This window comes from Euprymna scolopes, chromosome 33, assembly GCF_053919585.1.
Source record: "Euprymna scolopes isolate OS-2025 chromosome 33, ASM5391958v1, whole genome shotgun sequence".
Taxonomy (NCBI): Eukaryota; Metazoa; Mollusca; class Cephalopoda; order Sepiida; family Sepiolidae; genus Euprymna; species Euprymna scolopes.
Genome location: NC_136514.1, coordinates 49,856,644 through 49,873,366, shown reverse-complemented (window position 1 = coordinate 49,873,366; position 16,723 = coordinate 49,856,644). Strand labels below are relative to the sequence as shown.

The 16,723-nt window shown below is 32.3% G+C and overlaps 1 protein-coding gene across 1 annotated transcript; it reads left to right on the top strand.

Annotated features, from left to right (window-relative positions):
• Positions 1-387: 387 nt before the first annotated feature.
• LOC145258045 (THAP domain-containing protein 2-like) lies at positions 388-6,272 on the top strand. Its single transcript, XM_080115770.1, has 3 exons — positions 388-540; positions 1,892-2,017; positions 6,237-6,272. The coding sequence occupies exons 1-3, from the start codon at positions 388-390 to the stop codon at positions 6,270-6,272; spliced, it is 315 nt and encodes a 104-aa protein (XP_079971896.1).
• The last annotated feature ends 10,451 nt before the right edge of the window (positions 6,273-16,723 follow it).

Below are 16,723 nucleotides of genomic sequence, written 5' to 3'. Positions count from 1 at the left end.
CTCGGTCTTTCCATCTTCCTTGACCTTCGACTAGTTGTTGCGATACCAATCCTACTGGCGCCAGTTTTTTTTTCGGGGAGGGGGGGGTGAAATGAAACGATAGAGAAAATGGAGAGAGAAGAGAAAGGGTAACTAGTAGTAATGGGACGATTCCAATATTTTTCACGATTCCTATAAAATTCCCCCCACTCTTTATCTGTGCCTAACCGAGACCGCCGAGATATATTAACATTAAGGCCGGTCAAATATGAAATGTGACGTCACATGGGAAGTTTACGATCAAGTCACGTTCAAGTCACGTTTGGGAACTGGGCCGTATCGAACGGCCATTTTGTTTTATTCCTCGCTCTAATAAACACGTGTCAATTTGTTTGCTTTTCTTTTAAAATGCCTAGTTGTTGTTGTGTACCACTATGCAAAGGTAATTACGCAGATGGACCCAAAGTGAGTGTATTTAAATTCCCTGACGATAAGGATTTACGTGATAAATGGACAAATGCTATCAAGCGAGAACATTTTGAGCCTACAAAATCAAGCCGGGTAAGTGTTGTTTACATTGAGAATTTTTAAATATATAATTATTTCTATTAATTAATGTTTTATATATATAATTATTTCTATTAATTAATTTTTTATATATAATTATTTCTATTAATAAATTCTATAGTTTTTTTTATATCAATGAGTAAAATTAATAGAAATAATTACATATAAACAAAAATTAATTAGCTTGGTGCACGTGGAATTAGTGCATTTTTAATATTTGTTTTTTAACATTTGCTTAATCGAATTCTATAATTTTCGTACTGTACAATTCTATAATTTTTCTGTATCAATTACAAAAAATAATAAAAACAATTCTGTATAAACAAATTTAATTAATAAATATAATTATATATAAACCAAATTATATATAAACCAAAACAATGAAATGTAGTAAGAAAATATTTTAAAACTCGACCGTATTGAATTATTCCTTTGATATATTTTTCACCATACTCTTTAAAATTAAGGAATGATTGTATACGTTTTTAACGTATAAAATTATTTCAAACAAGTTTTCTATACAATTGTAACCAAACCAAACTTTATTGCTGTACTAAACCTAAATCTTATAAAGATAAAAAAAAAAATTCGGTTCAAATTCTGTAGAAGTACATTTAAAAGTTAACAGTCGTTTCTCTCCGATTGCGTTTGTTTTTACTATTAAAGTTAAAACAAAGTTCAACATTATCTTAAAAATTAACCACTAACAAATTCTTGATGGGTTTCGAATCCTGAGTTCGGATGTGTCTAACTGATGAGCCCAAATGAGGGCGAAACTCGAGTCTTGGACTTCCGGTTCTTTAACTGTCATGGCTCTTGTGGGCTGCGACGTTGTTTGGCTGTGGAATTTATTATATACAATCTCTCACATTCTGAAAATCATATATATATATATATATATATATTAAACTGGTTATTCAGAGAGGATACCATGCTATTCCTTAAATAGTATTTTGAAGCCCATGTTTTATGGTACCTTCGTTTATTTGCATTGTTAGGTGAAAGTATAAAATAGTTACAAAACACATTCTACTTCATGTTAAGAATATATTTCTAAATAATAACGTTATTTCAGAACGGTACCTTCAGTGCATAAGTACAAAAAATAGTATAACTGTCTAAGAAGTTTTTAAAATAGAGGTTATTAATTGTTAATCTTGAAATGTTAAGTTCTATGAATAAACATTTTTTACATTTCTATCAGTGTTTTAAAATTATTATTTTATTTTTATTTTTATTTATTATTATTTATTATTTCTATCAGTGTTTTAAATTTATTATTTTACCTAATTTAATGGTATACTCATTTACTGTATAACTTATCACTTATTTTATTTTTTTTTAGGTATGTGAACTGCATTTCCTTCGATGTGATATAATGCATGAAACCTCATGTTACGATCCCAAAACTGGAGTGACTCTTACTGCAAAATTAAAATATCCACGCTTGCGGAAAGATGCAATTCCACAAGTATGTGTAACTCAACCGTCAGCATCTAACAGAGAGTCTCCCAATGCCAAAAGAATGCGGCTTTAAAATGAGTATATGCACATCCAGTTTTGAAGTCTCGGCCTCTTTTCTTTATATTTGATTCTGTGCACATTTTAAAGTGTATAAGAAATAACTGGCTCGGTCAAAAAGATGCCAACAAATGCATGATATTTCCTAGCTTTAATGAAAGTAATCAAACAAATGATATTTTAGAAGCCCCATTTACAACTTTGCAAGACATTCAAAAATTTGAAGCACAATCACTCTTAAAATATTGCTACAAATTAACTACAAAGGCTCTTTCACCTACAAATCTAGAAAAACAAAAAGTAAATTTAGTCATACAAATTTTTAATGACTACACAATTCAAGGATTGTTAACCTTAGGTAAAGAGGAAAGTATATCTAAATGTGAAGAAGTTGCAGAATACATAAATATTATTAATACTTGGTGGACAATATTAAATGTAAAAACACCATTTAAAGGCCATCAACTTAAAAATAAATATGCATTTCCACTTACAAACCAAAAATATGATGAGAGTTATATATTTCTCAAAAAATTCTATAATTGGTTAGAACGTTGGAACAATATTTCAGGAAATTCTGGAAAACTAACTAAGGAAACATATACAGCCTTACATCACACCACTCATGCAATTTTAGAACTAACTGATTATTGCATAGAAGACTTAAACATGAAATATATTTTACCAGGCAAATTCCAGACAGATCATCTCGAGTCAAGATTTGGACAGTATCGGCAATTTTCTGGTGGACAATATAATATAAGTGTACGTCAAGTTTTTGAATGCGAAAAGAAAATTAGAATGCTGTCAGTATTGAAATTAAATTTACCAATACACAACAAAAGTATCGATCTTACAGATATAGGAGACACTAACTGGGAAGGAATGGATGGGGTACAAATAGTAGACCATAAATATGACATCGATATAACAGATGATGATCTTAATAAATGTAGAGAAGTTTTCCCGATTATAATATATTTATCGGGTTATTGTTGCCATGCAGTTTTCAAGAAAATAAAATGTAACAGCTGCAAAGATCTAATGACAGGTACACTAACAGATGATATGGAACAAAAACCTGAAATGAATAATTATTTCCAAGGGATTAATAGGGGTGCTTTATTTCATCCGAATGACACTACTGCAAATTTTGTTCTTTATAATTATGCCGTTATAAAAAAATTACTAGAAAACTCTTCTTTTCTACAGTCTATGCACCAAAGGCAGATAGCAGTTACAACAACATTAGAGGTTTTGTCAGATAATGGACTTCTGTATGAATTTGACATCTGTTATGAAAATCATCAAATAAAAAAACTCGAAAAAATGTTCCTATGGTCATCAACAAATTCTCTCTTAAAAAATTTTTGTGGCGTGGAAAACAATAAAATAAATTCTTCAAATAAAAGAAAATTACAAACCTTTCACTAAAATTATCATTTGTTATTGTGTTTTTTTATACACTTGTTTTATCTTTTTGCTTTTGTTAACAGCATTTTAGTATCTTGAGTTACCTCCCTTTTGAGTTATCTCCCTTCAACTCGTTAATGGATGATCTTCTTATGATGACGTCATATTTGAATGGATTGGCCTTAATGTTAATAATATATCTCGGCGGCCTCGGCCTAACCCTAAACGTAGATTCTATGATCAAAGCTTCTTTCTGAGAACTGCCGGCCTGTAGAATTGTCTTCCGTTTTCCTGCTTTCCAGCTGTCTATAATATGGTTGTCTTCAAGTTCTGGTGAACCGTTACTCTTAAGTTAACAAATTTACAGAACTTCCATTACTATTGGTTACTATATTGTCCTTTTGACTACTGTACGCTCTTTAACCCTTATCCTTGAGTGACCTCTCAGCCTTGATAAGTGGTAACGCCTATGTAAAAAAAAAAAAAATTAAAAAATTACCGATTCTGGTTCCGATTCTGTATGAATTTCTAAATATTTAACTACAAAGTTGTTATTTTTCTCGATTACCGTAAAACACGTTAAATGTGCATATATTTTCTAAAAAGGTAAAAACGGACTTGGGGCGAGTGATCTAAAGATTTGAATTTTACCGATAGTTTAAAATTAATAACTATTTACTGTTTTATTATTACTAACAGCAATGGAAGATTTTGTTTAAACAAAATCAAATAAAAAATGATAATTAAAGGAATCGTTTTTAGGCATCGAAAAATAGGCACAAATTTTCCTGATCCCGATACTCCAAAAAGTTCCGATTTTTCCGATTCCCGCTTCCGATTCCGATTAATCGTCCCAACACTAGTAAATAGGCAAGTTTAAGTTTGATGGCTCGCGTCTTTTTGTTTACTTCTGTTGCAGTTTCTGTATGGTCGTTTTTTTTTGGGTTTTTTTTTTACACAGTGATCACCACTTATCAAGGCCCGGAAGCCACTCAGGGATAAGGGTTATTGCAAGTACATTGCGTTAGTGTGGAGATTTGATGAAGTGTTTACTTAAGGGGGCGGTTCATTAGGAATTTGTTAACATTGAACTTACAAGTTGTAGTCCGGTGGGAAGCAAGCAGACGGAACAGAGTTCCACAGGCGTGCAGTTCTAAAAAGTTAGAATTTGATACTCATTTAGACTCGTGTCTACACTCAAGGATTTTCCTTAAGATTTCATCTGTTTTAACCATTATCGTTCGTTGCATATGCCCGAATGCATCGAAAATAAGGAGGGTCCATTAAATTTATTGGTTAAGCGATGCAAATTTTTTAATAGATTTTTTGTACTAGGAGGTAATCAAAGCCCAAATACCACTTGGGAATAAGGATTAATGAATGTCAGGTTGCCACTGATGCAACGCTGTGATGAGCAATAATTGTAGTACTTCGGTAGTTTAATTACTTTAGAGGATAGCTCAAAACTTGTTTACATTAAATTTGAAAACGACGATGTTATAGTCAACTGGAAAGCAACTCTGCGGTATTGTGTTTCACATACGAGCAGTTCAAGAAAAATAAACTTTTTTGCAAGATTTTCGTTTAATTTAAGTCACAGATAGAGAATAAGGGAAATTGCTGACAGTTGTTATAGGAATGCGAGTTTTGTTGCGAATGTTTTACAAGAAGATAGAAGCTCAGTCGAGACCCTGACATGAAAATGGCGATAAATCAGAAATAGACTCGCAATGTGTTTTCTGTAAGAAAATAGAAGTATGGGAAAAGAACAGGATCTCACCCACTAGATTTTGAAATCCGTTTTGTACCGTGTCAAGGCTTTAAAGAGTGATTTTAGTAGCTCCATCCCAAATGTGATAACAGTACCCTATCTGAGGATGTATTTGGTTCTTATACAGGTAGAGGACTGCGTTGGATGGGATGCTTTTGGTGCAGTAGATTTAAAGTTAAACGCAGCAGACAAACAAACAGACAGCCGATGGGATGAGTCTATTATAGGCACTTCTAAAAATAACCATGATTGATTATTAGACTATCGGCATTTATTATTTTGCTGTCCTTTTCCTTTAATATTGGGTGTTTAAGCTACCGTGCCAATGCGCGTGCGCAGAAGAGTGGAAATAATCCCTCCACGAGAAATGATGGTATTCCGAGACGTATCACAAATCAATGGCTAATATGCGCAAGGGAAAACGATCCGCGCATGCCTTAACTGTTCTCAGTTTCAGTGAGGTAACACTGCGACTGGCAAGGACATTTTTTAATATATTCCCGTGCTGAAGAACCTCTTGACCTCTCTAAGACAGGAAATAAAGTTCGTCTTTAAAGGGTCGTCTTCAGTTCATATTTCCGGATAGGAAAGAAACCGTTTTATCTGTTCAGGCCAAGTGCAAACCGCTCGCTTTATTATATGATGCCACCAAAAAAGTATAATCACTGAATCGAGGTTAGACTTGTCAGCCATTGTTGTACACGTTTCTGTCCTTTTTAGTTATTGCTAAAAGTGATATGGTGATTAATCTACTTCTGAAAGCTATGATAGGAAGCAGATGTGAACGAAATTCGAAAACCGCTAGGGAATAAAAAAAAAAAAAGGAAAAAGTAACGGACATATTGTTTGTGACTGATCATGATGGCTGTGGTTATTATGCGTCAGGGTGGAAAGTCGAGTTCTCTTTGATGCTATATTTCTTCATTTGTTAAGAGAAAGATGCCATTTTTTTGTTGTTTTTTTTTTGTTTTTTTTTTTTTGTTAGGAAATCCAATTTGCAGCGTTTGAGAACGACACGTAATAATTAGACTTTTACGGAAGAACGAGATGCTTCAACACTTGAATTATTTTGTTTCGTTATTAAACGCATTGCAGAATTGGAAGGAAAGAAAAACGTGTCTTAAACAGTAATTTCCAGAATTTTAGACTCTCAACTTTTTCGCACAAACTTAGATGTTTTATCATGCCTGCAGGAAAAACGCAGTATCACTTGGAAAGTTGGCCATGAAACTTTCCTCAAACCATACAACTGTTCATCGGCAACAAACATAGGTGTTTCATATACTTATCTGTAGATTTCTAATTGTGATTTGCAGTTGCCTTCAGATTATAACAATATTTAGATGCGAACGCCTGAAAGTAAAATAAAAAATTTCCATGGGGTTTGTTAGATGGAAATAGATTTCAAACTAAGAATAATGATTAAATGTTTTGTATTTGATCGGGAAGTAACTCTTTGCCCTTTGTTGTCTTGCTTGAGATAATATGCTTTAAAAAATCTTAACGTCTTTTATAGAATCTTCGATCTTTTATCAGGTCCCATTTCTTATTCATTTGTCTCCCAACGAGGACAGGGTTAGGTAAAGGTTTTGGTTTTAATGTTGAAAAATACAGTCCTCTAAGAATTTCCTTTTAATCGACCTAGGACAGCAAAATAGAGTGTAGCATCAGAACAGATCCTTTCGTTTGAGGCATTGTCTTTCATTAATTGATTGATTCCTTGATTGGCTTCCTTCTTCTGTTTTTTATAATACTAAACTATGTTTTTAATCAAAATATTGTTGCATATTGTCACTAGTTACCTGCGCATGAAAGCAGAACAAGGTCGGTTTCACTGTGGAGAAAATTCAATTCAACTTCTTAAGAATCTGGATTGAGACGGAAATTGCTTCTAGAAGTATTTTCTCTAGAAGGATTGTCTAGAAGGATTTTCACAGTGGCCGAAGACAGAATAATAAATTGTAGTATCAGTACAGATGCAACACTTTGATCTTAGCCAAGAGTCATATACAAAAGCATCTGTCCATATTTTCTAAGCTCTTTTTCACAAAATTATCAAGTGTTTTCGTTAAACTTTTTTATATTGCTTGATTCATTCTACTAAACGAATACCCGTCATAAGACGAGTAAAATTAGTTCTCAAAACGTAACAGTTTTGCAGTACTTTAATATCAGCTTACAAATATTCAAATCAAGATATAATGCCATTAAAAAAGGCTAAAATAATCTTTTTTTAATGAAGCGTAAAATTCTGATCAAAATTCTCAAATTTAAAGGTTTTAAGAAAAGTTTGAAATTCATGAAATCTTGCTCAGTTGTTGGCTAATGACAATGGATCAAATTCAATGAAAACCTGATATATTTTTAAATAAGAAGTTGTGTCCATATTATACTCCCCCCCCCAAAAAAAAACTTTTAAATACTCCAAAGTAACTGAAATTTAGGAAATACTTGCACGCCGCCCGGCGTTGCCCGGTCGTAAAAATACACTTTAATATGACATTTTAATTTATGCGGATTTCGTAATTATTATTATAGAGACAATTTTCTATTGATTATTATATTGTACCCAATATATAGTAGTGATTTAAGAAGTTTTAAATATAAAAGAATCGATACTCATTTAGCTATCAGATAAGTACTGTATATAAACGAGTTAGTTACGATATTGAATCCAATGATTCGTTACGGTAAATCGTGCAGGCGTCTTATCTAGATTTTTTTTTACATAGGCGTTACCACTTATCAAGGCCGATCGGCCACTCAAGGATAAGGGTTAAAGAGTGTACAGTAGTCAAAAGGACAATATAGTAATGGAAGTTCGGTAAATTTGTTAACTTAAGTGGAACGGCTCATCAGAAACTTGTTCACGTTGGACTTGAAGACAACCATATTATAGACAGCTGGAAAGCAGGAAAACGGAAGACAATTTCACAGGCGTGCAGTTCTAAGAAATAAGCTTTGATCATGGAATCTATGTTTAGGTTTAGGCACAGATAAAGAGTGGGGAAAATTATTGATAATGTTTTCAGCTAGTCTAGTGTTTCTTGTGAAAGTTTGGCGAGGGGGGACCAGAGATTGAAGCTCAGTCGAACACTTTCCATGAAAATAACGATAAAGCAGAGACAAACTCGCAACATCTCTTCTGTGAGATAGAGATTGCAGCGAAAAGAAAAGGACATCTCCCACCAGGCCACGAAGTCTATTTTGAACCCTATCAAGGCAGGACAAGTCTTTTCTAGCAGCTCCTGCCCATATGTGGCAACAGTATTCCATCCTTGGACGTATCTGGCTCTTATATAGATAGAGAATTGCATCAGCAGTGAGATATCTACTGGATCGATAGAAGGATCCGACCATTTTTCCAGCGGCCTTGGCAACAGATTTGATGTACGTATTCCATTTAAGATCAGGAGTAAAGGTCAAGCCCAGAAGCCTGTCAAAACTTGAGGCCTCCCCAAGACGAGAGCCATTCATTTTAATTGATGCCAGATGGGGATCAGAACGTTGATGATGTAAAGATAGAAGCTTGGTTTTAGATGCATTAAAAGTAACCAGCCACTCCTTTCCCCATTGTACAACGTGATCAAGATCAGAGGAGAGAGAATCGGAAAGAACTTGGTCGTTTACTGTCTTAGATGTGCTACCATAGATGGTAGTGTCGTCAGCAAAAATGTCTACGAATGATGTAAGGATGTGATTTGGAAGATCATTAATGTAGATCAGGAAAAGAGTTGGGCCCAGCATGGACCCCTGAGGGACTCCAACATTTATACTGTGAGTTTCTGAAGGTGATATATATATATATATATATATATATATATATATATATATATATATATATATATATATATATATACACTATCTATTTGTTTTTACATAAGATTTATGAATTGATGTCCCATACCTTCAAAGTTACAGGTATCTAAAATATTATGTAGATGCTCACTCCATTCAACCTATTTGCATAAAACTAAAGTAAATAAAATATAACCCACATTACTTATCCTTATGCTTAGAATCTGCGTTCACAAATTCATAATGGTCAATTAATTATTTAAGGAGTGAACTCTATAGATATTAATATATAGGATGACACCCCCCCCCCAAAAAAAAAAAACACAAAAGCTAAATGGAGGCCATCTAGAACATATGCTGTAGAACGGAGAAAAAAAAGGCCAAAGACCCTTGTGTTTTGATGTGATGTTTTGAATATAATAAACTAGTTATGACCAAAGTTTCATTTCATTCGGACAAAACACTGTGAAACGGGGCCTAATTAGAGTTGGGGCCCGTTTTTTTGGTCACCCTGTATATGCGTACTAGACATTTTAGCCAACTAAACCGGGCGAAAGTTATACCCCATGGATTGGAATGAGTATTTTATGTTAAATTGATGGTGGAATATGGCTCAATCTGTGTTTAATCCCTATTAATCCTTAACTTTGCATTGAATGAATACTATGATATTACTTTGCATTGAATGAATACGATGATATTACTTTGCATTGAATGAATACTATGATATTACTTTGCATTGAATGAATACTATGATATTACTTTGCATTGAATGAATACTATGATATTACTTTGTATTGAATGAATACTATGATATTACTTTGCATTGAATGAATACTATGATATTACTTTGCATTGAATGAATACTATGATATTACTTTGCATTGAATGAATACTATGATATTACTTTGCATTGAATGAATACTATGATATTACTTTGCATTGAATGAATACTATGATATTACTTTGCATTGAATGAATACTATGATATTACTTTGCATTGAATGAATACTATGATATTACTTTGTATTGAATGAATACTATGATATTACTTTGCATTGAATGAATACTATGATATTACTTTGCATTGAATGAATACTATGATATTACTTTGCATTGAATGAATACTATGATATTACTGCGCTGCAACTTATCATAACATAAGTTGCGTCTTCGATGATCGGGAGCTCCTATTTATTAAAAAGAAGGATAAAAGATGATAATATGCTACGAACATTAAATTTGTATATTAATTTAATGTTATGTTATTATGTGAGTATGTTATCACCTTCTGTCTCGCTTTTTAATAAATAGGATCTCCCAATCGAATAATTTATAATATGGAAACCGTGATACACGTACATACGTTAAAAGGTACTACGGTATTAATCATCGCTGTGTGGATGCGTTTTATCGAAATACCGTCACAAAATGGCCGATGGAAAATGATTAAAAAAAATGTTTAAATTCGAATATTGGTTAAAGTTGAAGAAAGGCTCTTTGAAGATGTAAATTCTTTGATATCCTGAATTGTTCCTGTTCGTCGCTAATAGTATTCTCGTTGTTTAAAAAATGATCAAAGACAGGAAATGGAAGTAATTGTATAAATGTTGCTTTTTATTTAAAAAAAAATTAGATTAACAATAGGCAGTGTTTTGAATATATATGCTATTGAAACAACTCGGAAGACTAAAAAATAACTGAAACTAAAAGAGTATATGAGCCGGTGTGTATATGGAATAACTACTTTAGTGAGCAAAATACAAATTAAACACGTGTACACGCACGCGCTCGCGCGCGCACACACACACACACACATATTTACTGGTGTAACTCTCCCAGGAATACATAGACAAAGAAGGTTCTTGGAATGGCTCAAGAGGGGAGCCCTCCACAACGATCAAGAAAGGGTTATAATGGCCGACCAAGATGAGGAATTGATGACCAACGCATTCAAGAAGATGGCAGGTATCAGTAATAACATCAAATGCAGGTTCTGTCACACAGAATTGGAAAATGTGAGTCATCTGATATCAAGTTGCAAGGTTCTGTTGGGGGACGGTTACTACACAGCGAGATATGTAAGTACATCCACTGAACCATCTGTAAAAACAATTAAGCATCCAGTGTACCAGCAAGTCCTGGGAACATCAATCTGAAAGAACAATTGGAAACGACTTATATACCACATATTTCGACCATGTAGTCTCTACAACCACCTATCTTGAAAATACTGATGTCAAATCTGATAGAGTTATGTGGAATAAGTCAGAGAAAGTGGCAACCTTTGTTGAAGTGACTGTCCCTAATGATGGAGGTCTGAACAGAGCTGAAAGGAAGAAACAGACCATATATCAATGTCTCATGTATGATATGAAAAGAAACTGGAATCTTAGGGAGATATAAATCATACCAGTTATTATAGGTGCCACAAAGCTTATGAAGAAGGACCTTAAGTCCTACCTAACTAATATTCCTGGTGAACTAAGTGCAAAAGAGATCCAGACAATTGCACTTAAGGGAATTACGAGGATACTAAAAAGAGCTCTCGGTTGGTTTCAATAACAAGCAGGATAATGTTGGCAGCTGGTTTGGCTGCCTCATACCCAATATTACAATCTTCAAAGGAAATAAATCCAAAAAACAATATAAATATATATATATATATATATATATATATATATATATATATATATATATATATATATATATATATATTATTATTATTATTATCATATTTAAATATATAAATGATTATATTTATTAAAATATATAAATTAAAATATATATATTATTATATTTATTAAAAATTAATATATTTATATATAAAAGTGACCTTGTTTGTCTGTCTGTATGAGAAAGGTCTCGACCAAACTACTCTGCTAAATTTTGTGGAATTTGATATATAGGAGCTTTGGCAGTGTGGAACAAATTCGGTTTAGTTTAAGCCGGAAAAAACAGTTGCTAAGGAGTAAAGATTGAAAATATTGGAACTTGGCAAGCGTAAGTCCACTATACGTGTTACACCTACGCATGCGCATATATACAGTTATATCAAAAATATATATCTAAAAATTAAAACAAACATAACGTTGTTATATTTTTTTTAAATTTTTTATGCATATATATTTAGATCAGTCGGTAACGAATAATAATTTATTCATAAGCTCTACATGTATTGGGCACTTTAAAAAATATTGATTTCAGTTCATGTTAACAATGTATTTGAACTTTATATATATATATATATATATATATATATATATATATATATATATATATATATATATATATATATATATAATACGCATCAAGTGCGCTTGAAAGCAAAATCACAACGTAATATTAGGAAAATAAACAAATATTTTAGTTGTTTGAAATTTATCACAAATATATTTCAGAGATATACTCCATCTTCAGTGTGTTGCTTTTCTTTTTTTTCTTTTTTCCTTTTCTTCTTCCTTGCCATGTCGTAACGTTAGAGAAAGAAAAGTCTGTTTGTAAAGAGCCGCGTGTTGTATCCAGTGGGGTTATATTTTGAAATGTTTGAACTGTGCGTACGAATATATATATATATATATATATATATATATATATATATATATATATATATATATATATATATATACTACACTGATGAGGAATGAAGGATCGGTCGAATGTATGTACATGTAAAAAAAAACGATTTTTAATTTCTTTATATTTTGTATTCCTGCACGTCACAAATAGAAAACGAATAAAGAAAAGTCATATTTTTTTTACTTTTCGTATTTTTTTTATACTTCATATGCATATATATATATATATATATATATATATATATATATATATATATATATATATATATATATATATATATATATATATATTAGTGATGGGACGATTCCTATATTTTTCTCGATTCAGATACATTCACCGATTCCGATTCTTTGTAAATCTTTAAATATTTAACTATAAAATTATTATTTTTTCCGATCACCGTAAAAACACGGATTAAATATGTATATATTTTCTCAAGCGTAAAATACACTTGTGGAGGTGATTTCTAGATGTTAGCTTTACTTCTAATTCAAACTCAATTAATATTTATCTTATTATTACTACCAGCAAATGACAATCAATTTAAAAGGAATCGTTTTTGGCATCGGAAAATATGGCACATTTTTTGTGATTCGATATCGATTCCGATACCCAAAACTTTTCGGCCCTGTCAGTGGGGCATTAGAATACGCCGACTGCCCCCCCCCCCTGCAGAGGGTAAAAGTCCCTCAATGGGGGTCCTGGATATGACCTTAAACTATATCCAGTGGTGAGGCCTCAGCTTGTGGGCTTTGGGGAATGTGGAGCAACCCTTTAATTACCATTGCTCCCAGGTCCACTCTGACCCTGAGTGGTAATACCTGTTAGGGTCCCAACTATGGGTTAAATAGAAACCGACGTGAAAACAGCAAATATATTCTGTTAAAAAAAAATTCTTCAAAATCTTTGGATTCGGCATTAAATAACCCGAAAAGGGTTGATATGCCGTAAAACAGCCAACCAACCAACCAAAAATTTTCGATTCTTCTGATTCCCGATTTCGGATGCCAATTCCGATTCCAGTTAATCGTCCCAACACTAATATATATATATATATATATATATATATATATATATATATATATATATATAATCTTGAAATAAAGAATTTTCAATTTTGCCTTCCAATATAATATAATAACACGCATTTCAAATGGATAGCTCGAAAGTGTAATATTTTATATTTGGTTATTTTTTATAATACTGCATTAAAGTAAATAAAAGAAAATAATATGAGAAATATGATCATTTAACGTTAGTGCATTTATTAGATATAATTGTACTTTAAGACCTATAAACCATTCTGATGAGTCTGATTGGCTGTGAAGCAAAAAACACTACCAATTTATAGAAAAAAATAAAGGAAATAGATATGAGTTCGCTGCTCGTATTAGTAAAATCAGAAATTGTGTATATTTTTATATGTATTACAGTTGCAGTTTGTTGTGTGATGATCAGCCATTTTAAATTACATTTAAAATCAATGGTTAAGAAACGATTGTTACGCTAAAGAAATACATCGTATGATAAACATGTTATAATATATTGCAGTCTTGGATATTGCAAAATTATTATATATATCCTCGATTATTAATACCGATAGTCTTTGAGCTTAACTAAATAGGTCAATTTATATTAACTTTGGTTTAATTGGTATATGAACATTACCGGAATTTAATAAGTAAATTTTGGTTGAAATTTATATATAAAGGGTGCCCCCCCCCCCAAAGAAAAAAAACAGAGGACATTCAATTGTTTTTCTGATCATTTTACAGTCAACGGAGAAAAAAAGGGAAAAGACCCTAGTGTTTTGATGTGATGTTTTGAATATAATAAACTAGTTATGACCAAAGTTTCATTTCATCCGGACAAAACACTAATAAACGGAGCCTAATTAGAGTTGGGGCCCGTTTTTGGGGGGCCATCCTGTATATATATATATATATATATATATATATATATATATATATATATATATATGTATATATATATATATATATATATGTGTGTGTGTGTGTGTGTGTGTGTGTGTGTATATGTATGTATATATATATGTATATGTGTGTGTGCGCGCGTGTGTGTGTGCGCGCGCGCGTGTGTGTGTCACTGAATTTGTTTATAACACTTGACAGTTCATCCTTTATCAAATTTGGAGAATTATATTTTGTTCACTTTTTCTTTTCTTTTTCATTTTGGTAATAAAATTAGTGGAGAAAATAATGAATAGGTAACTATTCTTTCATGTGGATGCGAAAGAAAATAAAAAGAAAACAACGCAAAGCAAAATAAATAAATAAATAAATAAAATGAAAGTTAAGAATAACAGTTGCTCCTTCACATATGATCAACTATTGCATTTCGGGAGTTTGAAGGTGCAATTTTTTTTTTTTCTCTTTTCTAGTGTTGATGATATCTCTCGCACATTCCACTCGTTAAAAAATGAATAAATTCGTTGCACGTTTACGACCAATTATCGGAAATTCGAATTCGTAATTGTCACTCTTTACAGCTTCAGTTATCTTTATTTTTATTTCCTCGCTTACGGGAGATTATTCAAAATTTGAAAACCATTTTCCTTTTTTGGATTAATTGGTCTTTTCTCCGTATAAACTGAATGGCGGCAGCAGATACACTCTAAGTCTATATAAATATTTTAAATCTTCTAAAACTGCAAAATGAACTGTTATAATTCGTTTAAGATATATATATATATATATATATATATATATATATATATATATATATATATATATATATTAAATGTAATTATCAACTGACACGTGTTTCGTCGTCTACGACTCATCAGAGTGGCTGTATCTAGCGAGATTCGAAATCAGGACCCACATGGGGAGCAGTATGTATATTATTTTTAAAATGTAATTATCTACTGACACGTGTTTCGTCGTCTATGACTCATCAGGGGGTACCAAATTGGTTAAAAGGAAAAATTATTCCCAACTCGCATTTAGGTAAAAATGCACTTTCATAAATAATTGAATTCATTCAAAACATATCGCTAAAACCAAAACAAAACAACATCTAAGTAAATCGCGGTATATCCAGACAGTTGGCGAGATGGTCTAGGGGTAAGGATTTAGGCTCATTACCGTTGGGTCCCGATTTCGAATCTCGCTAGATACAGTCACTCTGATGAGTCGTAAACGACGAAACACGTGTCAGTGGATAATTACATTTTAAAAATAACAGCTGCTTGCAATTGATTTCTCGTTGGAAGCGCCTATTAGTCTTCGCTGGAATTTGAGTGGAAATAAGCCTTCCCAAGGTCCTAGTTCTCTTTGCACTTATCCAGCGGAGGTCTGGTCAGTGATTTCTCCTCTGTCTTTTTTTCCTCCTTGACTTTACTTGGCTATTCGGTCTCACTCTTTGAGGGGGGCAGTGATGAGGTAATAAGGGGATAGAGGTGGGGGTTAGTGAACTTATAGAAATGCGGTTTTAATGTTGTTGGTTCTATGCAGCGCTTCGTGTTTTGCCTCTACAGCGGATTGTCTGGCCTGCGCTTGTGGCTCATCATTATTATTATCATTATTATTATTATTATTATTATTATTATTATTATTATTATCTTCATCATCATTATCATTATTATCATCATCATTATTAGTAGTAGTAGTATTAACAGTTCAAATAGTTTCTCCCTCTCTCTCTCTCTCTCTCTCTCTCTCTCCCTCTCTCTCTCTTTCTCTCTTGTATGAGATTCTATTATTATTTAAAAGCTATATACTTTGATCACATTGTTTCTATGTATCTATCTATGTGTTTATCATACGGTTTCGTATATGTTTTCATTTGTGTTGTGCATATTTTATATTTATCGTGTAGCTTTTATTATGTTTATTATAGTTTAAGATGCCCTATGGTCTATGCATCGAAGAGGAAAGGCGGTTGATACATGCAAAAAATAAACATACACGGAATAAAAAAAAATACGCTTTTTGGTTGCTATTGGTCTTCGCTGGAATTTTGAGTGGCAATAAGCCACCAGGGAAATACATGTGCTGCGGGCCACACAGTAAAAGTAAAACTATTCCTATATTGTTTGCTGACACAGTAAACAAAGTTTTACAAGTTTTAATT

Coding starts and splice junctions, on each gene's coding strand:
- LOC145258045 (XM_080115770.1), top strand. CDS start 388: ATGCCTAGTTGTTGTTGTGTACCACTATGCAAAGGTAATTACGCAGAT. Junction 541..1,891: donor AGCCTACAAAATCAAGCCGG/GTAAGTGTTGTT, acceptor ATTTTTTTTTAG/GTATGTGAACTGCATTTCCT. Junction 2,018..6,236: donor GGAAAGATGCAATTCCACAA/GTATGTGTAACT, acceptor TTTTTTTGTTAG/GAAATCCAATTTGCAGCGTT.